General features: G+C 45.9%; 6 protein-coding genes; 1 reads left to right on the forward strand and 5 right to left on the reverse strand.

The window, feature by feature from the left end:
• Window positions 1-1,263: 1,263 nt before the first annotated feature.
• On the reverse strand, window positions 1,264-2,192 carry GSTUM_00003349001 (uncharacterized protein). XM_002836948.2 has 3 exons: window positions 1,743-2,192; window positions 1,647-1,667; window positions 1,264-1,592 (listed from the first exon to the last, which is right to left on the reverse strand). The coding sequence occupies exons 1-3, from the start codon at window positions 2,100-2,102 to the stop codon at window positions 1,545-1,547; spliced, it is 429 nt and encodes a 142-aa protein (XP_002836994.1). The 5' UTR covers window positions 2,103-2,192; the 3' UTR covers window positions 1,264-1,544.
• Window positions 2,193-6,549: 4,357 nt separating this feature from the next.
• GSTUM_00003350001 (uncharacterized protein) lies at window positions 6,550-8,799 on the reverse strand (the record flags this gene model as incomplete). The annotated part of the gene is made up of 6 exons (XM_002836949.1): window positions 6,550-6,751; window positions 6,811-7,016; window positions 7,074-7,270; window positions 7,324-7,546; window positions 7,604-8,657; window positions 8,717-8,799. The coding sequence occupies 6 exons, from the start codon at window positions 8,797-8,799 to the stop codon at window positions 6,550-6,552; spliced, it is 1,965 nt and encodes a 654-aa protein (XP_002836995.1).
• Window positions 8,800-10,836: 2,037 nt separating this feature from the next.
• Window positions 10,837-13,387, reverse strand: GSTUM_00003351001 (uncharacterized protein). XM_002836950.2 has 6 exons: window positions 13,193-13,387; window positions 12,161-13,127; window positions 11,553-12,037; window positions 11,410-11,486; window positions 11,276-11,324; window positions 10,837-11,212 (listed from the first exon to the last, which is right to left on the reverse strand). Exons 1-6 carry the CDS (start codon window positions 13,277-13,279, stop codon window positions 11,051-11,053), a joined length of 1,827 nt encoding a protein of 608 aa, XP_002836996.1. The 5' UTR covers window positions 13,280-13,387; the 3' UTR covers window positions 10,837-11,050.
• A 1,715-nt stretch (window positions 13,388-15,102) lies between these two features.
• On the reverse strand, window positions 15,103-17,094 carry GSTUM_00003353001 (uncharacterized protein; the record flags this gene model as incomplete). XM_002836951.2 has 5 exons in its annotated part: window positions 15,103-15,642; window positions 15,698-16,185; window positions 16,246-16,744; window positions 16,879-16,932; window positions 16,992-17,094. 5 exons carry the CDS (start codon window positions 17,092-17,094, stop codon window positions 15,305-15,307), a joined length of 1,482 nt encoding a protein of 493 aa, XP_002836997.1. The 3' UTR covers window positions 15,103-15,304.
• Window positions 17,095-17,302: 208 nt separating this feature from the next.
• On the forward strand, window positions 17,303-17,938 carry GSTUM_00003354001 (uncharacterized protein). XM_002836952.2 has 4 exons: window positions 17,303-17,328; window positions 17,383-17,423; window positions 17,481-17,636; window positions 17,710-17,938. The coding sequence occupies exons 2-4, from the start codon at window positions 17,410-17,412 to the stop codon at window positions 17,777-17,779; spliced, it is 240 nt and encodes a 79-aa protein (XP_002836998.1). The 5' UTR covers window positions 17,303-17,328; window positions 17,383-17,409; the 3' UTR covers window positions 17,780-17,938.
• A 186-nt stretch (window positions 17,939-18,124) lies between these two features.
• On the reverse strand, window positions 18,125-19,473 carry GSTUM_00003355001 (uncharacterized protein). XM_002836953.2 has 4 exons: window positions 19,240-19,473; window positions 18,772-19,080; window positions 18,564-18,656; window positions 18,125-18,502 (listed from the first exon to the last, which is right to left on the reverse strand). The coding sequence occupies exons 1-4, from the start codon at window positions 19,372-19,374 to the stop codon at window positions 18,389-18,391; spliced, it is 651 nt and encodes a 216-aa protein (XP_002836999.1). The 5' UTR covers window positions 19,375-19,473; the 3' UTR covers window positions 18,125-18,388.
• Window positions 19,474-19,594: the final 121 nt, after the last annotated feature.

Raw genomic sequence — 19,594 nt, forward strand, 5'->3', positions numbered from 1 at the left:
ATATGCATCGCCGAGTAGCATTGATCCCATCAGCTATAAAACACACAAACACTCTCTCTGGCAGTAACACAGCTATGATACCGCCCGATATTTCCATCCCGAATTTACGATATCACCATGACATGCCAATATCGTAGATAGATAGTTAGACAAATGTCCCAGAATGATAAGAAACCATAGTCCACGATATTTCCCCTTCCTTCCTTCCTCTCCTCCCAGCCCCTCCCCCCTCCTTCAAACCTGAATTAACAAACCCCCACCCAAAACTCCTGTCGCGGCGAATCCTACCATATCATACTCGCTCTCCGGTATGATAACAATATGCTACGGCCGCCTGCGCCACCCGCCTTCAAGGCTTTTGAAGGAGACCCGCGATTGCAGGACAAGGGATGGCTATCTCCGGGGAAGAAAGCAGGGTGAGAGAGCTGCTGCAGAGGGGGGGGAAGGTGGTGATTTCTACTACCGTATAGTTGGTAGCTTTGCTTGAAATAGTGACTATCATATAGGAAGCTCGGGTCGGGTTGGTCTCCTGGAGCTGGACCTTTAGAACTTCAATAACCCACCTGCCACCCCAAGGAATTTATCTCTCGATCCAACTATATAGCAATACAATACTATAGCACATTCTATCAGGAGCTAAACGACCCTCACCGCAGTACCGCCTCCGAGAACCCCCCCCCCCAAATAAGTTCTCGTTCTCTGTCTGGCCTGCTGCTCATATCACGCCCAACGACTTGACTTTTGTTCGCACACCGACAGAACACACTTTCGTATACGCAAACATATACCGCCCTGCCCGCCCAGGGTTACACCTACCGCCATACAAACCCACATCCCCATATAGACAAGCACGACTCCCCCCGAGACGCCAACATCCCCATATCTCCACCCCCCATATCGATATAGATGTCGGCTGCCTCTACCAGTAGAACGCACATGATCAGCTGGTAGGTGGGAACCTGTGATACCAATAGTTTTATCTAAATTCTACCGTAGATCTCTCTTATTTCTCCCGGGGGGTTCGGGTGAGAGTGGCACGGCGTTAGGATTTCCTAGGGTGTTAATTTTTGTATGATATATTGGTGGGTGGAGGGTGGGAAAATGAGTGGTGCCATAGGTTTGGAGCGATATGGGGTGTGGGAAACTCAGGCGGCAAGAAAACGGGTCACAATTGAATAATTTTGTTGGTTTGAGCCTACCAATGAGAGAGAAATCGGAACTACAAGTACTATCCGATTTTACGGACACGGCACATTCCATATGGCTCCCAAACGATCAACCTCTGAATTGAACTGCAATCGCGTGTTACTATACCAAGCAGCCCGGACCGCTGGAAGGGGTCATTGATAGCTTCAACACATCATCACCTCATAACCCATCATTGAATAGCCAAAACCGCACGTAACAGAGGAGAGAATACCACACCACCTTTCCCCCCACCAGACCAGCATCCATCTAATCCCCAAGAGAGACACGAAAAAAATAGAACCCCCCCAAAAATAATATACATTGCAAGTGTTTTCTGTACAGGAGAGTTTCTGAGATTACTTTTGCGGGGTGGTGAGTACCGATTCCGCGCCGGGGGTGAGTGCCTATAGACCATTAGCCACTCCTCATACATCCGTGCAACATCAAGGAATACACACATCAGTAGCTATCTGGGTCATCTATTTTGCCCAACCAATCAGTTCAATCCCCAACAAAGACAAGCAGCAAGGAAGGAAGGAGGTGAAAAAGCAAACCTTCATCTCCTTCTCCATCTCGGCAACCTGTTGCTCATCCGTAATCGCCACAGAAAAGGGCACTCCAAGCACCAGCGCACTGGTGGAAAGAATCCAGAGCGTCTTCCCACCGAGCGCAAATCCCTTGCTGAAGAAGTTGTAAGTCCTTGAGAAGCCATTGGAAATGTAGGTCCTCTGCTTCAATGGTATCATGTCCTTGAGCGCTGCGATCCGTTCGTAAAAGGACTCCTCGAGGTCGACGTCATCGTCCTCGTCCTCCTCTGAGATCTCGCTATCGGTGTCGGTGTAGTCCTCGTCGTCGGAATGGGCAGGTTGGGAGTGGACGAAGTGCTCATCCTCTACTTCACGGAGTTCGACCATTTTCGCAGATTGTTGCTGTTGTTGTTATCGGATAGGAATTGGGGTTGTTTTTCGCGGAGGATGAGGTTGAGGTGGTTGGTGGTTGGTGAGGGAGCGATGATGATGACGTTAGGTGAAGGGAAGTTTTTAGGCCCGTGCAAAACTATTTAAGCTCTCTTGGGAAATGCCAAGATCCTCTAATGGAGTGACTGGTAGTGGTCAAATAATACGGTACCGTACCGTACCTTACACGATCAATACCATACGGTATATTACTGTAAATTACACTAGGAGATAAAATACCAGAAAACAGGATTCTCATCCTAACATCCGATTTTTGGTAAGGCTGTCTTCCATCCTATTATGTCAATGTGAAGCAATCTCACCTCCAACCCCTACAATTCACAGTCACCGTACTGTGTTCATAACTGCTTCAAACAAACTCCACTATTGTACCAAGCATTAAAATTCATAATTTCTTGATGCCACAAGCAGCAAATGATGAGATCATACAGGCTTTTCTTGTACACCAGAACTATGAGCTTAAGGTATATTCAAAACTGACTTTGTTTCTTCTCTGAAATAAGAACTAACAGTTCCTATGATTTTTTAGTGTTGGGTGGTTGAATGTTGCTATTGTGGATGGATAAGAGCTTGCAACATCACAAGACAAATTATGCATTTAGCACAATGTTCTTCCTATCATCGCTCCTCCTCTGGTCCTATCTCTGAGAATCGAAATCAAAGTCTTAGTACTACTAAAGTCCAACCACGTACCATTTCCGATAACAGTATGGTCCATGATGACAGAACCTTGGTACTTCTAACACCTGAGAGGAAGGATGTACTTTAGCTGAATGCTGCATTTGCGGTATATATGGGAGGTAGAACATTTACTCTCTTAGATGACAAGTATTTTCAACAATCACTTAGTAGTCTTTCTGGCTATCTGTTAGGAATACCGAGATCCAATACCCAGGAGTCACCCTAAGTAGGGTAACCTCACCCAGAATTGGAATCTCTGGTCTCTTATGCCCCCTCTGGCCCCCTTAAGGGGCCTGTACATCATCATACATATTAATCTCAGTTGCGTCCTGTGACTATAATACCACAGAAATGAAGGTGTCAGAATAACACTGTATACGTTGCTGCCATCTGTCTGACTGGATCCTGTTCGCGGGATATATGAGAGAGGACCTTTGGCTAGGTCTGAGAAGTAGAACGGAGTAAATCCATTAACTACTCAGAACTTTACTAGGCTTCAAAGATGTAATATCTTTAGCATAGGCTGTACATAATGGGACGTGTCTGCATAAAGAGATAGTATTGAATGGTAAATGATCTCAGCAAGAGACCAATATATTCACACCCACCCTACAATATCTAGAAGAGTTTAGAACTTCGAGAAACACTACTATAGAAGTTATTAGATTTCATGGAGTGTCACAATCAGGTTTCGGAACACGATGTAGTTACGAAGACAACTTCTCATACTACAACAGTGATTGAAATCCTATTACCCAAAGCAACCAAGGGTTGCCGACCGAGGAAATAATTGTCAATCCGGTAAAATAGCTTTCTGCGAATTAGTAGGAAGTTCTCCGGAAGATATTTATGGGTTGGGTAAAGAGTTATGGATATTTAAAGTCAGGCAACCAAAAAAGGATTGTGATTATGACTACCTTCGCAGATACAACCTGCTGATGAAACTAATCATTTCATCAATAACGAAGATAATTGGAGCCAACTCAGTTCAACTTGAAAACTAGACCACAAGTTTAAAGACTCTAAAGATCGAATAACTACTATTGAGAACAGTATAGTTCCGAGTTAATTATATTATAATTAGTAAAGAGGGTGTGGTGATTTTCAGGATCTCCAGGTGTTCACACCTTTTAAGAATACCCGACATTGCGAGTTATAATCAGAAAGATACATAGTGGTATGATAAATAGATGTAGTCTGCAAATACTCAGATATAGAATATAAATATCGAAGTGCCTTCCAAGCTTTAGACATGATCAAGCAACGGAGAAGAGACCTTAATAATATAATATTGTTTTTACAATTTTATTTTACTTTACCGAATTTACTTCACTCTTAGTAGTCATAAATGAAAAGAGTAAACCCAAGCCTTCCTAGATAATTTCTGTCTACAGAAATGAATTTCGATTGGCCTAGACAATTCTGAAGTCTATCAGATTGTCTCCCCCTAACACTATCTCAACTATATCCCACTAACCCACACAGAGTTAGCAGGACACTTGCTAGAAAAGGCCTACAACTTAGTACATCGGGAGGTCATCATGAGGCTCGATAGTGAAGACAATTTGAATATAATTATAGATGAAAGTGGGAATATTGCCAACCGAAGAATCATTAATATGTGTATTGTAACACTAATTGATACCTTCTACTACAAAACAGAAGACAGTAAAGACCAATTGCAAACTGCTCAAATGTTGTTTAAGTAGATGATACAACAGATACAAGTTCCAGTAGGAGGTCAGGGATAGTGGCGATTCAATTCATTGATTACAGATACATGTAATATAATGTGGGCAGTATGGTTATTTGTAGAACATGATTCATGAATAAAGCATGTTTTTTGTATTCTATGTGACTCTCATGGCTTGCAACTCTTAATCTATAATTTGCTCGATATTGATCCCTATTCAGCACTTCTTGATAAAGCTCAAATGATTGTACTTTTTTCTGCTGAGCAAAACTTCAGTATTCTATATTACGAGAGCATCAATACATCCACCTCAGAAAGCCAAATGCTTTTGTTCTTGCAGTTAGCACATGATAGGGAACTCAAACTGGCTTGATCAGTTCAGTATTGGATAACAAAAGATCGTTGATAAGTTATCTAAATGATGAAAGTGCTGAATCAACACCAGATGTAAAGTCCATAATTCAGCAGACTACTTTTTAGGCTTGTTTGGATGACTTGTATACCTTGTTAGAAGGTATTTCAGAAAGACAAAAGATGTCAGAATCTACGCATGCACATGTTTGCCGAATCATCAACATTGGATCAAAATTCATAAGCATATTAAATTTACCTGTTGGGAGGTTGGTATCTTTCAGCTCAAACTGGAAGCAACAGTACGTTTATTACCAGTCTTTTTAGCCTGTTACCAAAAGCAATATATTCTGATTCATCTTATTGATTACTTCTTTGACCCAGTCTCGGTTGCAAGTGAGCAAATTCCAACCTCCGTAGAGAATAAAGTTAATATATCCTTCTTGAAACGATATGGGTCTGGAATTGTAAGACAACAATATGGGCAATTCTGAAGTCAGCAGAGTTGCTTTTCCCATACTGGATTACTATGGAAATTGGCTAGCTCAGCACAATCCTTTTAGCAAGAAGTTTCAATTTTTACACCTGACCTTGGTCGTTCAGCACTTCGTAACTTTTCTACACCTGCAGATTCAGTTCCTTCAGAGCGAGTATTTTCTACGCGGAATCTTTTACATGATAAGAAGCGTAACTGGTTGGGTACTGAACGGGCTGATAAATTAAGTTTCATTCATATCAATAAGTATATCTTGGATCGCCAAGCTACAGAGATTTGAGGATGGTTAGACAAAAGGCTTAAGGATGAGGATTTGGTAGCATATGAAGAGGACTATATAGTGGAGGATGCTACTGAGGAGGAACCAAGTTGGATTCATAATGTTATTATTCATAGTACCAGTAGTTAATTCTATATCTGTGTACTGTTCTGAACTTTGTTTTACTTCTTGTGAATTCGGAGTCTGAGTTTATACTACTTAGGAATACTATATGTAAACTCAGTCTCTTCAATTTTGCCATATTCTTTCTCAACAGTTATTGTATTTTTCCCTTTCTGCTTAAAATGCAACTTACAAAGTTAACAAATGTCCAGAAAACTGAAGAGCCGATGGAGTAATCATGAAACAGACTATTTACATGAGTGGGCTACTTTTTCTATGATGGTCTGTTAACAGTGCCTGGTAGGTTTACAGTAAGTTACCGTACCATACAGTATGGTAAAGTATGGTAATGCACCGTACGTTACCATTTGACCACTAGTGACTGGTGAGTGATTGTTGGTGACGAAATATTGTGATTCAAGCAGGCTTAAGTTATCATACTGTGGACACCGATAATTTTACGGGTGCTTATATTATGAGACTTCTGCAGTTGTCCCCACGCCAGTGGTCATATGGGAATTTATTTGCGAACCCCCATAATGACCCTAATTACAGTATCGTGGTCCTAAAACCCCTAATTCATAGGGAAAGAGAAAAAGTATATATTATTAATAATTTTTATTATAAGAAAAACACAAGAACTCCGTTTATTCCATGGAGGCAAAAACGGGGAGCTCACGTGGTCAGACACATTATGGTGAGGGTTTCTCATATAAGGTTGGCTTGCATGGTCCCGTTACCGATATACTTCATTACCACCATCATTGGCCTCACCCTCATCTCACCATGTATCGTCATTCCCAACAGCCAGCCGGACTTTGCCGTTTTGTGGCGTATGGCTACCCGTTGTCGGGCTTACACCTTTGGGGTCTGCAGAGGTATCCGTCCGGATAGGGACTGCTGGGTTTTTGGCATCTGTCCAGGTATTCATCCAGTCGACGATTTCATTCAACCACTTGTAGTTGTTCTCACTCTTTTGGACACTGCAAATTTGTTAGCACGCCGATAATTAGGTAAGGCAAGATATCGCCAAAAAACATACACATGTCCCTCGTCCAAGAACGTTACAAATCTACTAGGTATTCCCTTAACTTGGAGAACGTTGAAAGCAGCAAGACCTTCAGACACAGGAATACGATAGTCGAGATCATTGTGAATAATCAATTGCGGTGTCGCCAATTTATCCGCAAAGCGTGCCGGATTATACTTATCGAAGCTCCCTTTCGCTTCCCACAAGGTTCCGTTGAACTACCTCCGGTCAGTATCGTTTACAATACAGTAGTTGCAGAGATAGCAGGTCCTTACCTCATGGTGGGTGAACCACAGCTCTTCGGAACCGTACATTCCAGGAGTTGAAAAAATTCCGTCATGACAGATCAAAGCTTTGAATTTCCGACCAAAATCGTGACCTTGGATCCAGTTTGTCATATACCCACCTATAAAGAGGAAATTTTTTATAGCGTAGTCATAGCCTTTCATAAGGTCGATGTAAGGAGATCCACCTATAATTTCAAATCAGTAATTTACTCTTGTTAGCAGTGGAGGGTTGTCTTACCCCAGTTGTTCTTGATTGCATCTGTAAAATCTTGGCCATACCCAACGCTTCCGGTGGGATTAATCGCAACAACCACATATCCGTGTTCAGCGAAAATCTTGGGATTCAATTTGATATTCCAGTAATCCTTCCAGGAACTTTGCGGGCCTCCATGAATGATAAGTGCAAGAGGGTATTTCTCTTGGGGCTTTAAGTGACTCGGTTTAACCAACAAACTATGCACCTATAATTCCATTAGCATAACTTAACTCCAAAAATAATACATCCAGAAAATTGAAACCTGTTTGTTATTATCCCCTTCAAACCAAAACTCTTCTACATTGTCATGCTCGAGCTCCCCTATTGGCTTCGGTATTGACTCAGGACCAAGGATGAGCTTCGTCTCATTCTTTATCAGGTCTAGAATGGTGTAAAACGGCGGGTGGGCCATGCTGGAAGAAGTCAATAGTAGCCTCTGATCAGGTAATGTGTGTACGGCCGAGATTGAGCCATGTTCACGTCCAGTCCAAGGAATCGGCTCCTCTACCTCCTCAATTTGCCAGAGCCTAGTGCGTCCGTGTACTTCTGTGAGAGCCATAACTTGTGAGCCACCCACAACAAGAGCATCTGGAGAAAACTCCCAGTCCTCTTGTATAGCGACCGGCTTGGTCTCATTGACTTCTACAGTTGCTGGCACGGCATATTTCATAATCCTCCATCTGTCCGCCTCGTATCCATTCTCGAACTGTTGCAAGTAATATATAGTAGGGTTTGATCCATCTTCCCCCCCATTCAGAAATACTGGTGAAGATGATGCCCCAAGACGACAGGATCCCTCCGCTGGAGCATTGATGGGATATGGCGGCCTATTAGGATCGTCGAGCCCGACCAAGTATACGTAGGTAGTAGTCCACATCGCCTGATTGATAGTAGGGTCTTTGGCCACAAACACAGCCCATTTCCCATCATCAGATATTTCGAAATCACTAGCACCTCCTTGCGGACCAACGGGCGATTCAAGGCCCAGAGGCACCAGACCTTGGAGGCCGTGATAAGCAGCCGAAATACTACGAAGGCTTGCTTTGATATACCGGTATCTACCTCCTTTGTTCCTCTTCTCAAGTGTTCCAACAAATATAGCGTTGTTCTCATCCTCACTCATATACCTGTCCCAATGTCGAACAAATAGTGAATTATATGTCCGACCCGAATGCCAGAATTTTCTCTTTTTCACGCTTACCATAGCGCCGGTATTGACATTTGCAGTGCCAGTCACGGCGAACCTAATGCGGCCTCCTGTATTCATGCCCACTTTCAGCTCCTTCACTTTCCCCTTAAAAGTAAGAACCTTATATCTAAATACTCCCCGTTAGTATATACAATAAAAAGTGTCACTCTAAAAGTGTGTACCAACTTCGATTCCGGCTCCCCAATATCCACTATCCAGAGTTCATTTCCAGTAGCCCCGGCCCCCGAGGTAAGGTATAGGATGTTCATGTCATCCAGCCAAACAACATCGTCAACCCCACCATCTTTGAACACAGTTTTTAATTCCCCATTACTTAAGTCCAGCGTCCGCCATTCTGACGACGATTTATGTGTTCGCAAATCATATTTTGTGGTCAAAAAAAGGGCGTGAGTCTAATACCACCAGTTAGACAACCCACCGCCATCAACACTGACTCCATATAAGACACTCACTCCATCCCGATTAGGTACCGCAGCGCCTCTCCTCGGTGTCTCGATGAATGGTCTACGGGGGAAAAAAAATAAGACCCAGTTAGCTACTTCTTCAACACTAACAGGAAAACAAGGCACCCACGCTATCTTCGTGAGACCCAGCACAGAGGCAGCCAATACCGCAGAAGTAACGAAAGACAACCAAGATGTAAACCCCATATTATCGATTGAACTTTTTGGCGAATTTTTTGTGGAAACGGGGGTGGAAAGCTTTCTTTTTTTAAAAAAAATATGGGCGACCCCATTATGTTAAATCCCACATTGTGTGCATGCTTTATTATACTATCCCTTTCCCTGCGGTCAGAGAAAATGATTAGTAGCAGTGCCGGTGTGCATCGTGGACGGCACCGGCATACGGTACGGTGACTGCGTTGAAATGAGCTCCCTAGCTCACTAACTAAAGGACTAAAGGACCTGGTATTCTGAGATGCCGTACAGCACCTGGAGCTCTGACGGTAGGGGGAAAACAGGGCTGAGTTCGGTTCATCTTGTACTCTTTCTGTCGTTGGCGGTGAACTGTGATGAAGAGGAATGGGTTATGTCAGCCTCGAGAATCCAGGAGCAGGAGCGAATACTGGCACTTTGGGGTCCAGAGGAAATAGTGGGCAGAGTAACTTAACGGTTATCGGCACTTTAGATATCAAGGGGAGTAGTCCCTCTCAACAGGATACAGTACCGGTACTCGCCACGTTCGACGTCGAGGTTGCAACCTCTGGACTACTCCAAAACCACTCTTAGGAAACCTAGCACCCATTACCGGGGATAATTGAGAATGACGCTGGGGTGTCCGGAATTTCCCCTTTGTGTTAAAGGGAGAAAGCACAACGAAGACATTCTCCCTCATCTAAGCCGAATAAACAGAAAAATATATGATACCAGATCTTACCAGGAGAGGCAACACCAACGTCTTGGCAGTACAGTACCTCACCTTTAAACTAAAACACCCCAATAAACCCAATCACTCCCCAACAACTCTCGACCTTATCCAAACTCACGATACCCCCCCCCACCTAATCCATAAACTCTCAAAAGAGCAAACTAAACACTTAACTTAAGCTCGGACACCCCTCTGCCTCAGCCCGGTAACCTACGGTATTCCGGCCATCCCACCCACCGTATCACCCAATCTCACTCGCAAACCTAGAACCTAAAAGTTATGTATGTATGATATATCATACGCACCTCTAAGAACTCCCCAATAGACCACAGCGGTTGCACACCGTCAGCCCCCAGCCCCGCAATATCACACTTGTATGATAACAAAAACGTTAAAATTCCAACAATGTTTAACTATCATCTGTGTCCGGTGTAGTAAACACATCCCACACATCCAAGCCACCTCAACACACCGGACGCTAGCGCAGTGCACCTTTCGGGGGTCTCGGTGTACTGTAGGAGCAATACCGGGCCGGACCGGGATCGCACGGCGCGGTGTGCGGGATAAGACCGGGCAATGTATGCTATGGTATGCTGAGGGTGGGGGGCGTATATGCAATGGTGTGTGGTAGTCACAGGGTTTTTCTTTAAAAAAAAAAAGTGGTGGTGTATCACGATTGGGCCGGACCGGGTGGGTAACTGTGGGTCGGGTTTTGAGTAAGTTACACGCTACTGTGTAGAGTAGGATTGTCATCGGAGTTTTATCGCTGGGTAACTTAGAGGTGCCTGATGCGTTACCGTGTGCTTTTGGCTGGTAACTTGTATGATAATACCAAACGGTGCCTTAATAGATGAGTCGGGGTGCCCGGATCTATAGCGCAGGTGTTGGGGTGAACGCAGATCAGATATTCACCATAAGCCTCAAATGCCAAGTCGCACCTCAGCAAGATCTCATTAACTAATAATATCGTACCAGTACTACCAGTACTACAACCGCATAATTGTACAAGTGTAATCGTCATCTGGAGAAACACCACCCTCTCCACCCCCAGACAACCCATCACCATGGAAGTATAAAAAAGGTTCCCATCCCCCTAACCCTCGGCAGATGTCAACCAGCGTGAACGACCCCTTACGTTTCCAACAGTTTCCACAGGAATTCTGGATCCATATACCCGTGGTGAATAATATTAACCAAGTAGTACGTCTCCGCAGTTTCCATCAACAACTTCGACGACGCAGATGTGGGCGGGTACACCCTCGCCCACTCTTTCCAGATACTAAAAGCTTCTTCCTGGTTGCGCAAGCTTGTCAATTTCCGTAGAAAATTCAGACAACTCGTGGGAGTTTGACCAACCTTCCAAGCTTTGAAGGAAACTTCTTCGATTATGGTTGGTGTTATAATTCTGTATGAATGATAGAGAAGGGATTTGGCGGTTAGCCGGGCATGCTATTGAGAGTAACTATGAAGGGTGGGGGAACGCTTTGTACTCCTTTCCCGGGAAGACACCCCACGTAACTGCGTGCATGGCGCTGCCGCCGGGGGGCACGCTTGCAACATAGTCTCCCTGAACGGGACCGTTAGTAGAGTACTGACGAATAAATCACTCGGCCCCGAGGGAGGGTTGGCTTACAGCCTTGTTTGCAGCATAGTAGGAGACATCCTCAACTCTCTCTAGCCTTGCCTTCAATACTTCCCAATCCTCTGTCGAGCAGAAAAACTCAACAAAGGCCTTTTGGAATACAAAACCCCCCTTCGGCCCCCAGCCAAAGGTTTCATCAGTGCTATTAACACCGTTGATCGCTGGCTGGGATGCCACAGTCCAGAATCCCTTCTGGTTCAATTTAGCCAAATGGTCCGCAATAACCTTACTCTCCACACTCAGACCTTGCTCACTCCAGGGAATAGCCTCTAGTTCACCCTTGATATGCTGGACGAAGATGTCGGAGACGTCCTGCTTAGTAACCGGGTATGACCAAAGTTTGATTGCCTGGGCTTGCGACAAGTGAAGCGACGGCCCATAACCATCGATTTCACCAAAGGCCGGAGACCTCGCATCGCCAAAACGGCCGTTCGGATAGTCGTCCCAAGTCGCCTCTCTCCCCAAAGCACCCTCACCTTCGGAGATTGCCAACGCTACCTCTGGCGGGCGAGACCGCTCGGGTGGTTTCAGAAAGCCAGCTTCGAGTGCATTTGCGAGCCTTGGCGATTGCAGAGAACTGGAGTTATCAACAATCACACGATTATGAGGATCTGAGGTTACGGAAGAAGTTCTCCTATCCCTTCTCAGAGCCGCTCCGTTCATATCCGGGCCCTCAATTTCCTCGAGGACGGACTCATGGAGCGGTGGGATAAGGTTGGTTCGCTCAACAATAAAGGATACAGCTTTCTCAAGATTCAATGTGTAGAAGTGGAACCCTCTTGGGCCGCTCAGGTTCGCAGCCTTAATCTTCTCGATGACTTCCGAGACTATATCAATTCCCACCCGCTTGACCGCTTCATCATCTCCTTTGACATCGTCCAACCTTCGTAGAATATATGCGGGTAAGGAAGCTCCACTAAGCTTGGTAATCCGTTTCAGCATCGAATAACTCTGTATGGGCATCAATCCCGGAACTACCGGAAGTTCGGAAAGCACCCCCGAAGGTTCCTCCCTTAGCAGCTTCTCAAACCAGATATACTTGTCCGCATCGTAGAACAATTGAGTCATTATGAAGTCTGCGCCAGCCTTAACCTTCTCAACCAAGAATGATAGATCAAACAACGGATCCTGTTTCTCAGGGCTAGCTCCCTCAACATGACCCTCAGGGTAAGCAGCCACTCCTATGCAGAAATAATCACCGTACTTCTCCCGTATGTATCTGACCAAATCAATGACATACCCGAACTCCTTCCCGGCGCCGTTGGAAGTCCCGTCACACGGAGTGTTATGATAATCATCGCTTCTTGGTGGATCACCCCGCAAAGCAAGAATGTTGCGAATCCCAATCTCCTTTGCCGTTTCCAATGTTTCGTCCAGAACGGTTTGTGACGTGTTCGTGCATGTCAGATGTAGCACTGTGGTGAGGCCGAGCTGGCGTTGACAGATCTCGGCAAGCTGAAGGGATTTGGTGGCGGTTGAGCCTCCAGCTCCCCAGGTAACGTTAACGAATAGAGGCCGGAGAGCACGAGCCATGCGCTCCAGACGGGCTTGTAGGTTTTGAAACCCCTGTGAAGATTCACGTCAGCTGCTCTTTGCCCTCTCTCTCCGGCGAGTCATGTCCGCGGAGTCACCATTGAAGTCTTTGGCGGAAAAAACTCAAGACTATGATACGGCTCACCCGGTGGGAGGGCAGCAATCTTGTTCACAACTTTGTCCATTGTTCCGTTGTTTGTTTGTTGTCAATTATGATACCTCGAAAGGTGAAGTGAAGGCTTGCTGTGGAGAGAGGAAGGGCGAGGCGTGGGATACCGGGTATCTTGCGTCGGTATCCCTAAAACGAAAGGTTCCGAGGCGTTCTTGGGGCTGCAGAGAAAGGAGTTTGAGGGACCTTGGCCGTTGGTAAGTTATCATATCAATGTCGGATGACGTTCGACGGCCCAGGCCCTCAAAGAACGCAGATCATTGGGAACACCTAACCCTGGCGAATAAGAATTCTTTCGTCAAAAGATCTCCTACCCTTTTACCTAAGTCCCAATGTCATTAACGGGAGAGATGCAGATTGAACGGGAAAGGATCATGATGGGGTGACGATACAGTGCTCGAGTACCGTACATGTCAAGAAAGCGAGCACAACCAACGTGGTTCGGCTACAGCAGGACAAGGACGGTGGTAAACCGGCAAAAGCACTATATTACCAAAACAGTGCGAGTGCTGCAAACAACAACATTAACCCACGGAGCTTCTACCACTAGACTACAAAGGCTTCATTCTACAAAGTCCCGCTAGACCACCCAAGTTCTCTTCGTAAATGCCACGCCTACAATAACGTGTACGGCCTAGACATAAACGAAAGAAAAAAAGGAAGCAAAGAGCACATAAGACTCCGCTATTGAGGACAAAAATTCCCTAGCCCACCGAAGCAGACTAGGAGCAGTCAATATAGTTGTAGTTTTCAACTAGCAAAAATCGAAGCTCAGACGAATCTTCACTGCTATCGATCTTGCCCTTGCACCGGGATGGAGAGGAAAGAGGGGGGTGGGGAGAGCTGGCCTTTTATACTGTAGGGTGTCTGAGTCGGCCAAATTTTCGTCGGCCAATCACAGGACACTTGGCAATGACAATTAGGGCTACTGCCCTTTAAGGCTTGGCAGTCATGGCTTACACGTTACCCGGCCATCGCCTGTGGTTGCCCACCACGGATTACGAGCACGGGAAAGGGGAAGAAACAGGGCGTCAATGATCAGTGATTCCTTGTCACGAGAGTCATAATCTTGTTACTCACGTGATGCGAAATCTGCAGAGAGAGAGAGAATATCTTAGAACATTGCGATCCCTCGGTCTATCGCTGGATCCCGCACACTCTTTGTGCAAAGGACGGAGATTTTTTGGTATCATACGAAAATCTTACTGTATCATATATAGGAAAGTCCATAAACCCCGACCGTGATCCCTTGGACGGGGTCCATCATGATACCAGCGATTTTATACGCTATTTTGCCACATACCCTTTGCACCACCCAGGTCGGCCACTCTCTTCGGGTTCTTCAAGACGTATGATATCATACGAATGGATCAAGCAGTGATTGTTGGAATTATACCTAGACTTCAGAGAGTGAACAGGCAGCTACTGAAGCCAGTCTCCTTTAAGGACAAACTTTCACCAAGCGGCAGAGACACGGCATCATTCCATCTCTGATTGAATGATACCGGCTTCGGCCGGCACATGCGCGCTTAACACCGGCACAGTATCGACAAAACCTACCCCCATACACACCGCGCTATGAGCCCTACGCCATTCTTATAGATTCCTTTGTTTTACTACCAACTCGGGGAGGGAGGGATAGGGGGAATGTCTAAGCACGAGCAAGGCGAGAAGACAGATACACGTTGGATATCCGCTAATCATACGGTGCCCCACCGTAGAATTTGACTACAATGCGGTTATCAGGCGGCCTTAATCTGCTCACACATCCACTGGCATTATCAACACCTATTGTAACGGTTCGGGCCGAATAATCGACTTCAGAACGTGAACCTTCTGTCGTGGGTCACCAATGCCTATAGTTTATTAACGAATAACAACGCCCGAGCAACGCTCACTTCAACCATAGCGACGAACTCAATCAAACAACCCTTTCATACATGTGCCGTAGAGAAAAAGGTTATCAAACCATTCCACCACATGAGTCTATTAAAAGATACATTGAAACCTCCTTAGGGACGAAACGAACCAAGGAACTAAGTTACTGCCTCTGCGGCCCAACCCCCGGATTGCTAACCGCTCCAGCCTTCCTTCTGATTGCATCGATTTGCTCCTGAACATTGACATTCTGCAACTGCTGCATTCTAGCAGCCTCCTTCGTTTCCGCGGACCCATCCCAACCGCCAGTTGCTACTCTCTTTCTACGTTCTAATTCTTCCGCAGACACAGGTCTTCCGGAGTTTGAATCGAATAGATCGTCTCGTTGAGATGCAAGACGCTTCAGGTTCATAACGGTGTCGTTGGTAGATAGATTAGTGGTTGCCTGCTTAGAATCTGCACGAGCGCGCTGCTCCTTCCAGCGCGGATCAAGGAGCTCGACTATCGAAGTAGGTGTCAGTCATGCATATTACTGTAAAGGTACTGAGTAACATACTTCTCATGTGCTCCTCCATCTCATCCAATGCAATACTCTGTTTACAGTTCGGGCAAATGCCCATCGAACCTTGCTGTCTCTTTGCCAGAGCCCGAGGTACATAGTCACTCCTAATCTTCATTTGGCCTTGACCGGGCCCGGCCTTTGCCGCCTCCTGGGCTTGCCGTTTCCTCGACTGTTCCTTTTGCCTTTCATCCTCGTCGTCGTCTGAAGCCTCCATTTCCATATCCATCGCGCCATTTTCTTCCTGCTGCCGCATATGCATTTGCCATGGGGTTTCAACGGGTTCCGGGTCAGAAGTGGGCATAGCCTCCTCGATACGAAGCGTAGTCGGATGAAGCGACATCATTGCTTTCTGTTCGAGTGAAGCATGCTGCAGGTCCGAGAGAGATGTTGGAGGGGGCAGTTCCGCTTGGTCGTCGGCATCAGTGAAAAGGACTGTTTCGACAACAACGAAATCGTGCCAATCAATTTGGGCATAAGCCAATCTCTCCTGGTCCTCTTGCTCCTCCTTCTTCTCCCTCTCTTTCTCCTTCCATCGGGTCCACTCGGCTCTTCCTCTAGAACGGTCCAATAAATCAAACCTATTCCTCACATTCTTTTCTAGTTCTTCAACGCTGACCCCCCCACCTGGCGACAGTAAGTCGGTATATTGATCCACCAATCTGGAGAAGTACTGGTAAAAGGAATGGTTAGGGCGCAAGAAATCAAACTGGAAGTTTCGAGCTTCACGTTGAGAGAGTGTTGTGAGAAAGGAACGTCCGTTTTTTGCGACAAACAAGGCGGTGAGCCGTAAAATGTCAAGGTCTTGCGCAGAGATATTTGGCATTCTCGCTGAAAATCGGAACTCCGGGGGTTCCTTTGGGCCTTTGGGCTTCTCAGCCTCTGCTGGCACATTATCGGCCGGTCCAGCCCGCCCGGCGGCCAGCGCAGTTCCACGGCCAGCTCGGATTTCTTCAAGCCGCCATATATAGAATTGGTAATAGGGATCCGCCGAGTTCAAAAACGAAAATTTGGGGTTATGCTTCTCCTTTTCGCGGATTCGCTCTGTAATTTTGTTAGCAATAAGTACAAGGGGATATTCTCGCGACGCGTTTACAATTCCCCCCGGTATGTTCCTCAACCTTACCAGGAATCAGCCTGAGGAAATCAGAGAAGGGAGGGAGAGAATCAAAACTTACGTTCAAACACTTGTCCATTACGCGCTACATAGCCCGCAGTTTTTTCGACGATGGCTGCGCGCAAATTAGCTTCAAGAGCAGATAGGGGGAAACAGGATCGAAACAAAACATACCACGGAGATCTTTGGGAGGAAGAACTACTCCCTCCGGAGGTTTATTCACCTGATCAAGAGGCACAAACGTATCCTGCGTGGGAGTTGGGGTTCCGGGGGACATTCTCGATGATGGTGTTGGCGACAAACTGATGTTTCTAGATGCAAGCGCCGAGGTGTAATAATTGTGATGCCACGAATCCGGGAGAAATAGGTTACCCTACCTTGTCCTGGAAATGCAGTTACCCTGCGATGAAGGGCCAGTATTCAACCGCAGCAACCGCAAGCTCCTACAACAACCCCAGCCAAAATCTTAACCTTTAAACGAAACACCTCACCAATATCCAAAAGCATGAGTGTATAACCCTTCAAACCTTCTAACACACCGCACATTTTGCTAATGGCTATCTAGTCTTTCATCCCTATAAACCCCCGGCCGATGCTTCAATCGCTGTACGTCGCTCGAGCACCCCAGCCCTCTCTATTTGCTGGTACTGATTGAGCAAATAGGGTAAACCAGAGCGTCACCGTTCGTCTAAAGTGGGGGCAGACTGAATATAAGGGAACGCTAGTTAGCGCTGATTCGTATATGAATATCCAACTTTCCGGCACAGAAGAGTTTGTGGATGGCAAGAGCACGGGCAGCTTGGGGCAAGTTCTCATCAGGTATGCGTTTTTTTTAAGGTCTAGTCCTCGTTTTTCCCCGCACAAATACTGATTCACGATTTCTCGTATTAAGATGCAACAACGTCCTGTGGATATCTGGCAATGGAGGTTCAGGGGGTACAGATGTCAAGATGGACGGTTAGAAAAAGTGGTATCGAGGGATCTCATAACAAAAATAATACAGGCGTTCGAAACGCGCTGAGGCGAGAACAGTTATTGCACCGCCTATAACGAATCCTAGTTGGTGGGGATCTATGTTTTAGGGGTTTAATACCACGATAACCATTGATATTTTCTTGTCCAAATCTTATTCAGCAAGTATGCCTTAAAACTGAGAAACTCTTATGACTACAATTATGTATAAGGGCCGTTTTCCAGTCACCACAGTACCGTATTCCGATATTCCTTCATGTTTTCGAGGTCTCAAGCTGGGAAATTCTCCCTTATTTGCTCTCGTTCCCATAGCCCATCGATTAGCTTATTTCTGAGGTTAACCATGGACCTGTTCTTATGATATCATACAAAAAACCAAAGCACCGTGTTGCCAGGGTAAAGGGCTTTATAAAAGAACGGGAATGTCATGTACGAGTATGATACCAACACTCTATGATGACAATTGCCTACTATCACTACTTCTGACGGCAACTACTGATATCCAAGCCACCCTTCTTTCAGCTATAAATGCTCTATCCCCCCTATTCTATCAACGTTTCGCCATTCAAGGGGTTTATTTCCACTTCGAGTGAATATTTTTACAGTGCATCGGTCAAAAGCTTATTGAGCCTAGACATCTTGGCAGAGACACTGAGGTCAATAGTCCGCTCACCAATCTCTACAACCAAGCCCCCGCGGATTTCAGGGTTAACCTTTAAAGGAGATTGGAGTCAGCAAGAGCAGAGTATCCTGTATTGCCAACAAAGAACATACCTTATTCACGACTTCAAGTGTTTTACCGGCTCCGACGTACTGTGACTTAGAGATGGCAGTTTCAAGGCGACTAACAGTCCTTGGATCGAGTCGCTACGCAAACAGCATGTTAACCCAAACTATTCCACCATATAAATAAAAGTGCTTGTTTCCTCGACCACCCCCACCATCGCAACCCAACCCTCCAATAGCAACTAAGGGGCATTACCGAAGCAGAAGTAATGACAGCCTCAACCACTCCCTTGTGCGCACTCATAAGTGTAGAGTATTTGTCAATAACTCCACGTAGCAGGCCGAGTCTGTTGTTCTCAGCTAGCACCTCAAGAAGATTCTTGACCGTTTTGTCCGAAGCGATGGGCCTGGCGATTTCGGCAATGATCTGGGATTTATCACCGGCATTGAGGGTAGGAGAGCTGATAATAGTCTCCAATTTAGGGTCCTTCTGGAGAATCCCCTTGAGTGTTTGGAGGGATTTCTCGGTAGAATCAAGGGACCTGGTCTTGGCAGACGCAGTGTACTGGACCCAAGAGTTAGCTAGGGTCGGTCATGAGGGTTTTCCGGGTCGTCGTGAGGGTAGAAAAATTGTTATAGACATAGACATGAGCATTTTGTGATTTACGAAAGGTGCAAAAATGTTTTAATCATAATTAGGTAGAGGGGTAGTAGGGGTACAAACTAAGGCAGAGGCATATGTTCCGTCAACACCAAACAACTGAACCGGAGGCCTTGTGGAGGTGGAGGCGGCAGCATACGCCCTCCCAACACGGGGCACAATTGCCCTGGCAATAGAGGCAGAGCGAATGGGAAACATAATGGTGATGAGCGGAGAGAGTGCGAGACAATGAGATGACGGCGCGGGGGTTGATGATGGAAGACGTTCGGAGTTGCGAAAAGGAATCGGGGTTGAGATCTCTCACCAATCATGGCCATGGGACAAGTCGCTCCATAGCCACATATACCACAGCCACATAATATACATGATATCATAATAATATTATTATGAACCATTAGCCACAATCAGCACTCAACCC

This window comes from Tuber melanosporum, assembly GCF_000151645.1.
Source record: "Tuber melanosporum whole genome shotgun sequence assembly, scaffold_168, strain Mel28".
NCBI lineage: Eukaryota > Fungi > Ascomycota > Pezizomycetes > Pezizales > Tuberaceae > Tuber > Tuber melanosporum.

What these genes read in the sequence shown, in the direction of transcription:
- GSTUM_00003355001 (XM_002836953.2), bottom strand. Translation starts at nt 19,374, where the DNA reads ATGTTTCCCATTCGCTCTGCCTCTATTGCCAGGGCAATTGTGCCCCGT. An exon ending in GAACATATGCCTCTGCCTTA is followed by an intron (nt 19,081 to 19,239) that starts GTTTGTACCCCT and finishes TCTTGGGTCCAG; the next exon opens with TACACTGCGTCTGCCAAGAC. An exon ending in CTGTCATTACTTCTGCTTCG is followed by an intron (nt 18,657 to 18,771) that starts GTAATGCCCCTT and finishes CTGTTTGCGTAG; the next exon opens with CGACTCGATCCAAGGACTGT.
- GSTUM_00003351001 (XM_002836950.2), bottom strand. Translation starts at nt 13,279, where the DNA reads ATGGACAAAGTTGTGAACAAGATTGCTGCCCTCCCACCGGGTGAGCCG. An exon ending in ACTATGCTGCAAACAAGGCT is followed by an intron (nt 11,487 to 11,552) that starts GTAAGCCAACCC and finishes GGTCCCGTTCAG; the next exon opens with GGAGACTATGTTGCAAGCGT. An exon ending in TTTCCTTCAAAGCTTGGAAG is followed by an intron (nt 11,213 to 11,275) that starts GTTGGTCAAACT and finishes TTGCGCAACCAG; the next exon opens with GAAGAAGCTTTTAGTATCTG.
- GSTUM_00003354001 (XM_002836952.2), top strand. An exon ending in TTGGGGCAAGTTCTCATCAG is followed by an intron (nt 17,637 to 17,709) that starts GTATGCGTTTTT and finishes TCTCGTATTAAG; the next exon opens with ATGCAACAACGTCCTGTGGA.
- GSTUM_00003349001 (XM_002836948.2), bottom strand. Translation starts at nt 2,102, where the DNA reads ATGGTCGAACTCCGTGAAGTAGAGGATGAGCACTTCGTCCACTCCCAA. An exon ending in AGATGGAGAAGGAGATGAAG is followed by an intron (nt 1,668 to 1,742) that starts GTTTGCTTTTTC and finishes TGGGCAAAATAG; the next exon opens with ATGACCCAGATAGCTACTGA. An exon ending in TGACCCAGATAGCTACTGAT is followed by an intron (nt 1,593 to 1,646) that starts GTGTGTATTCCT and finishes AATGGTCTATAG; the next exon opens with GCACTCACCCCCGGCGCGGA.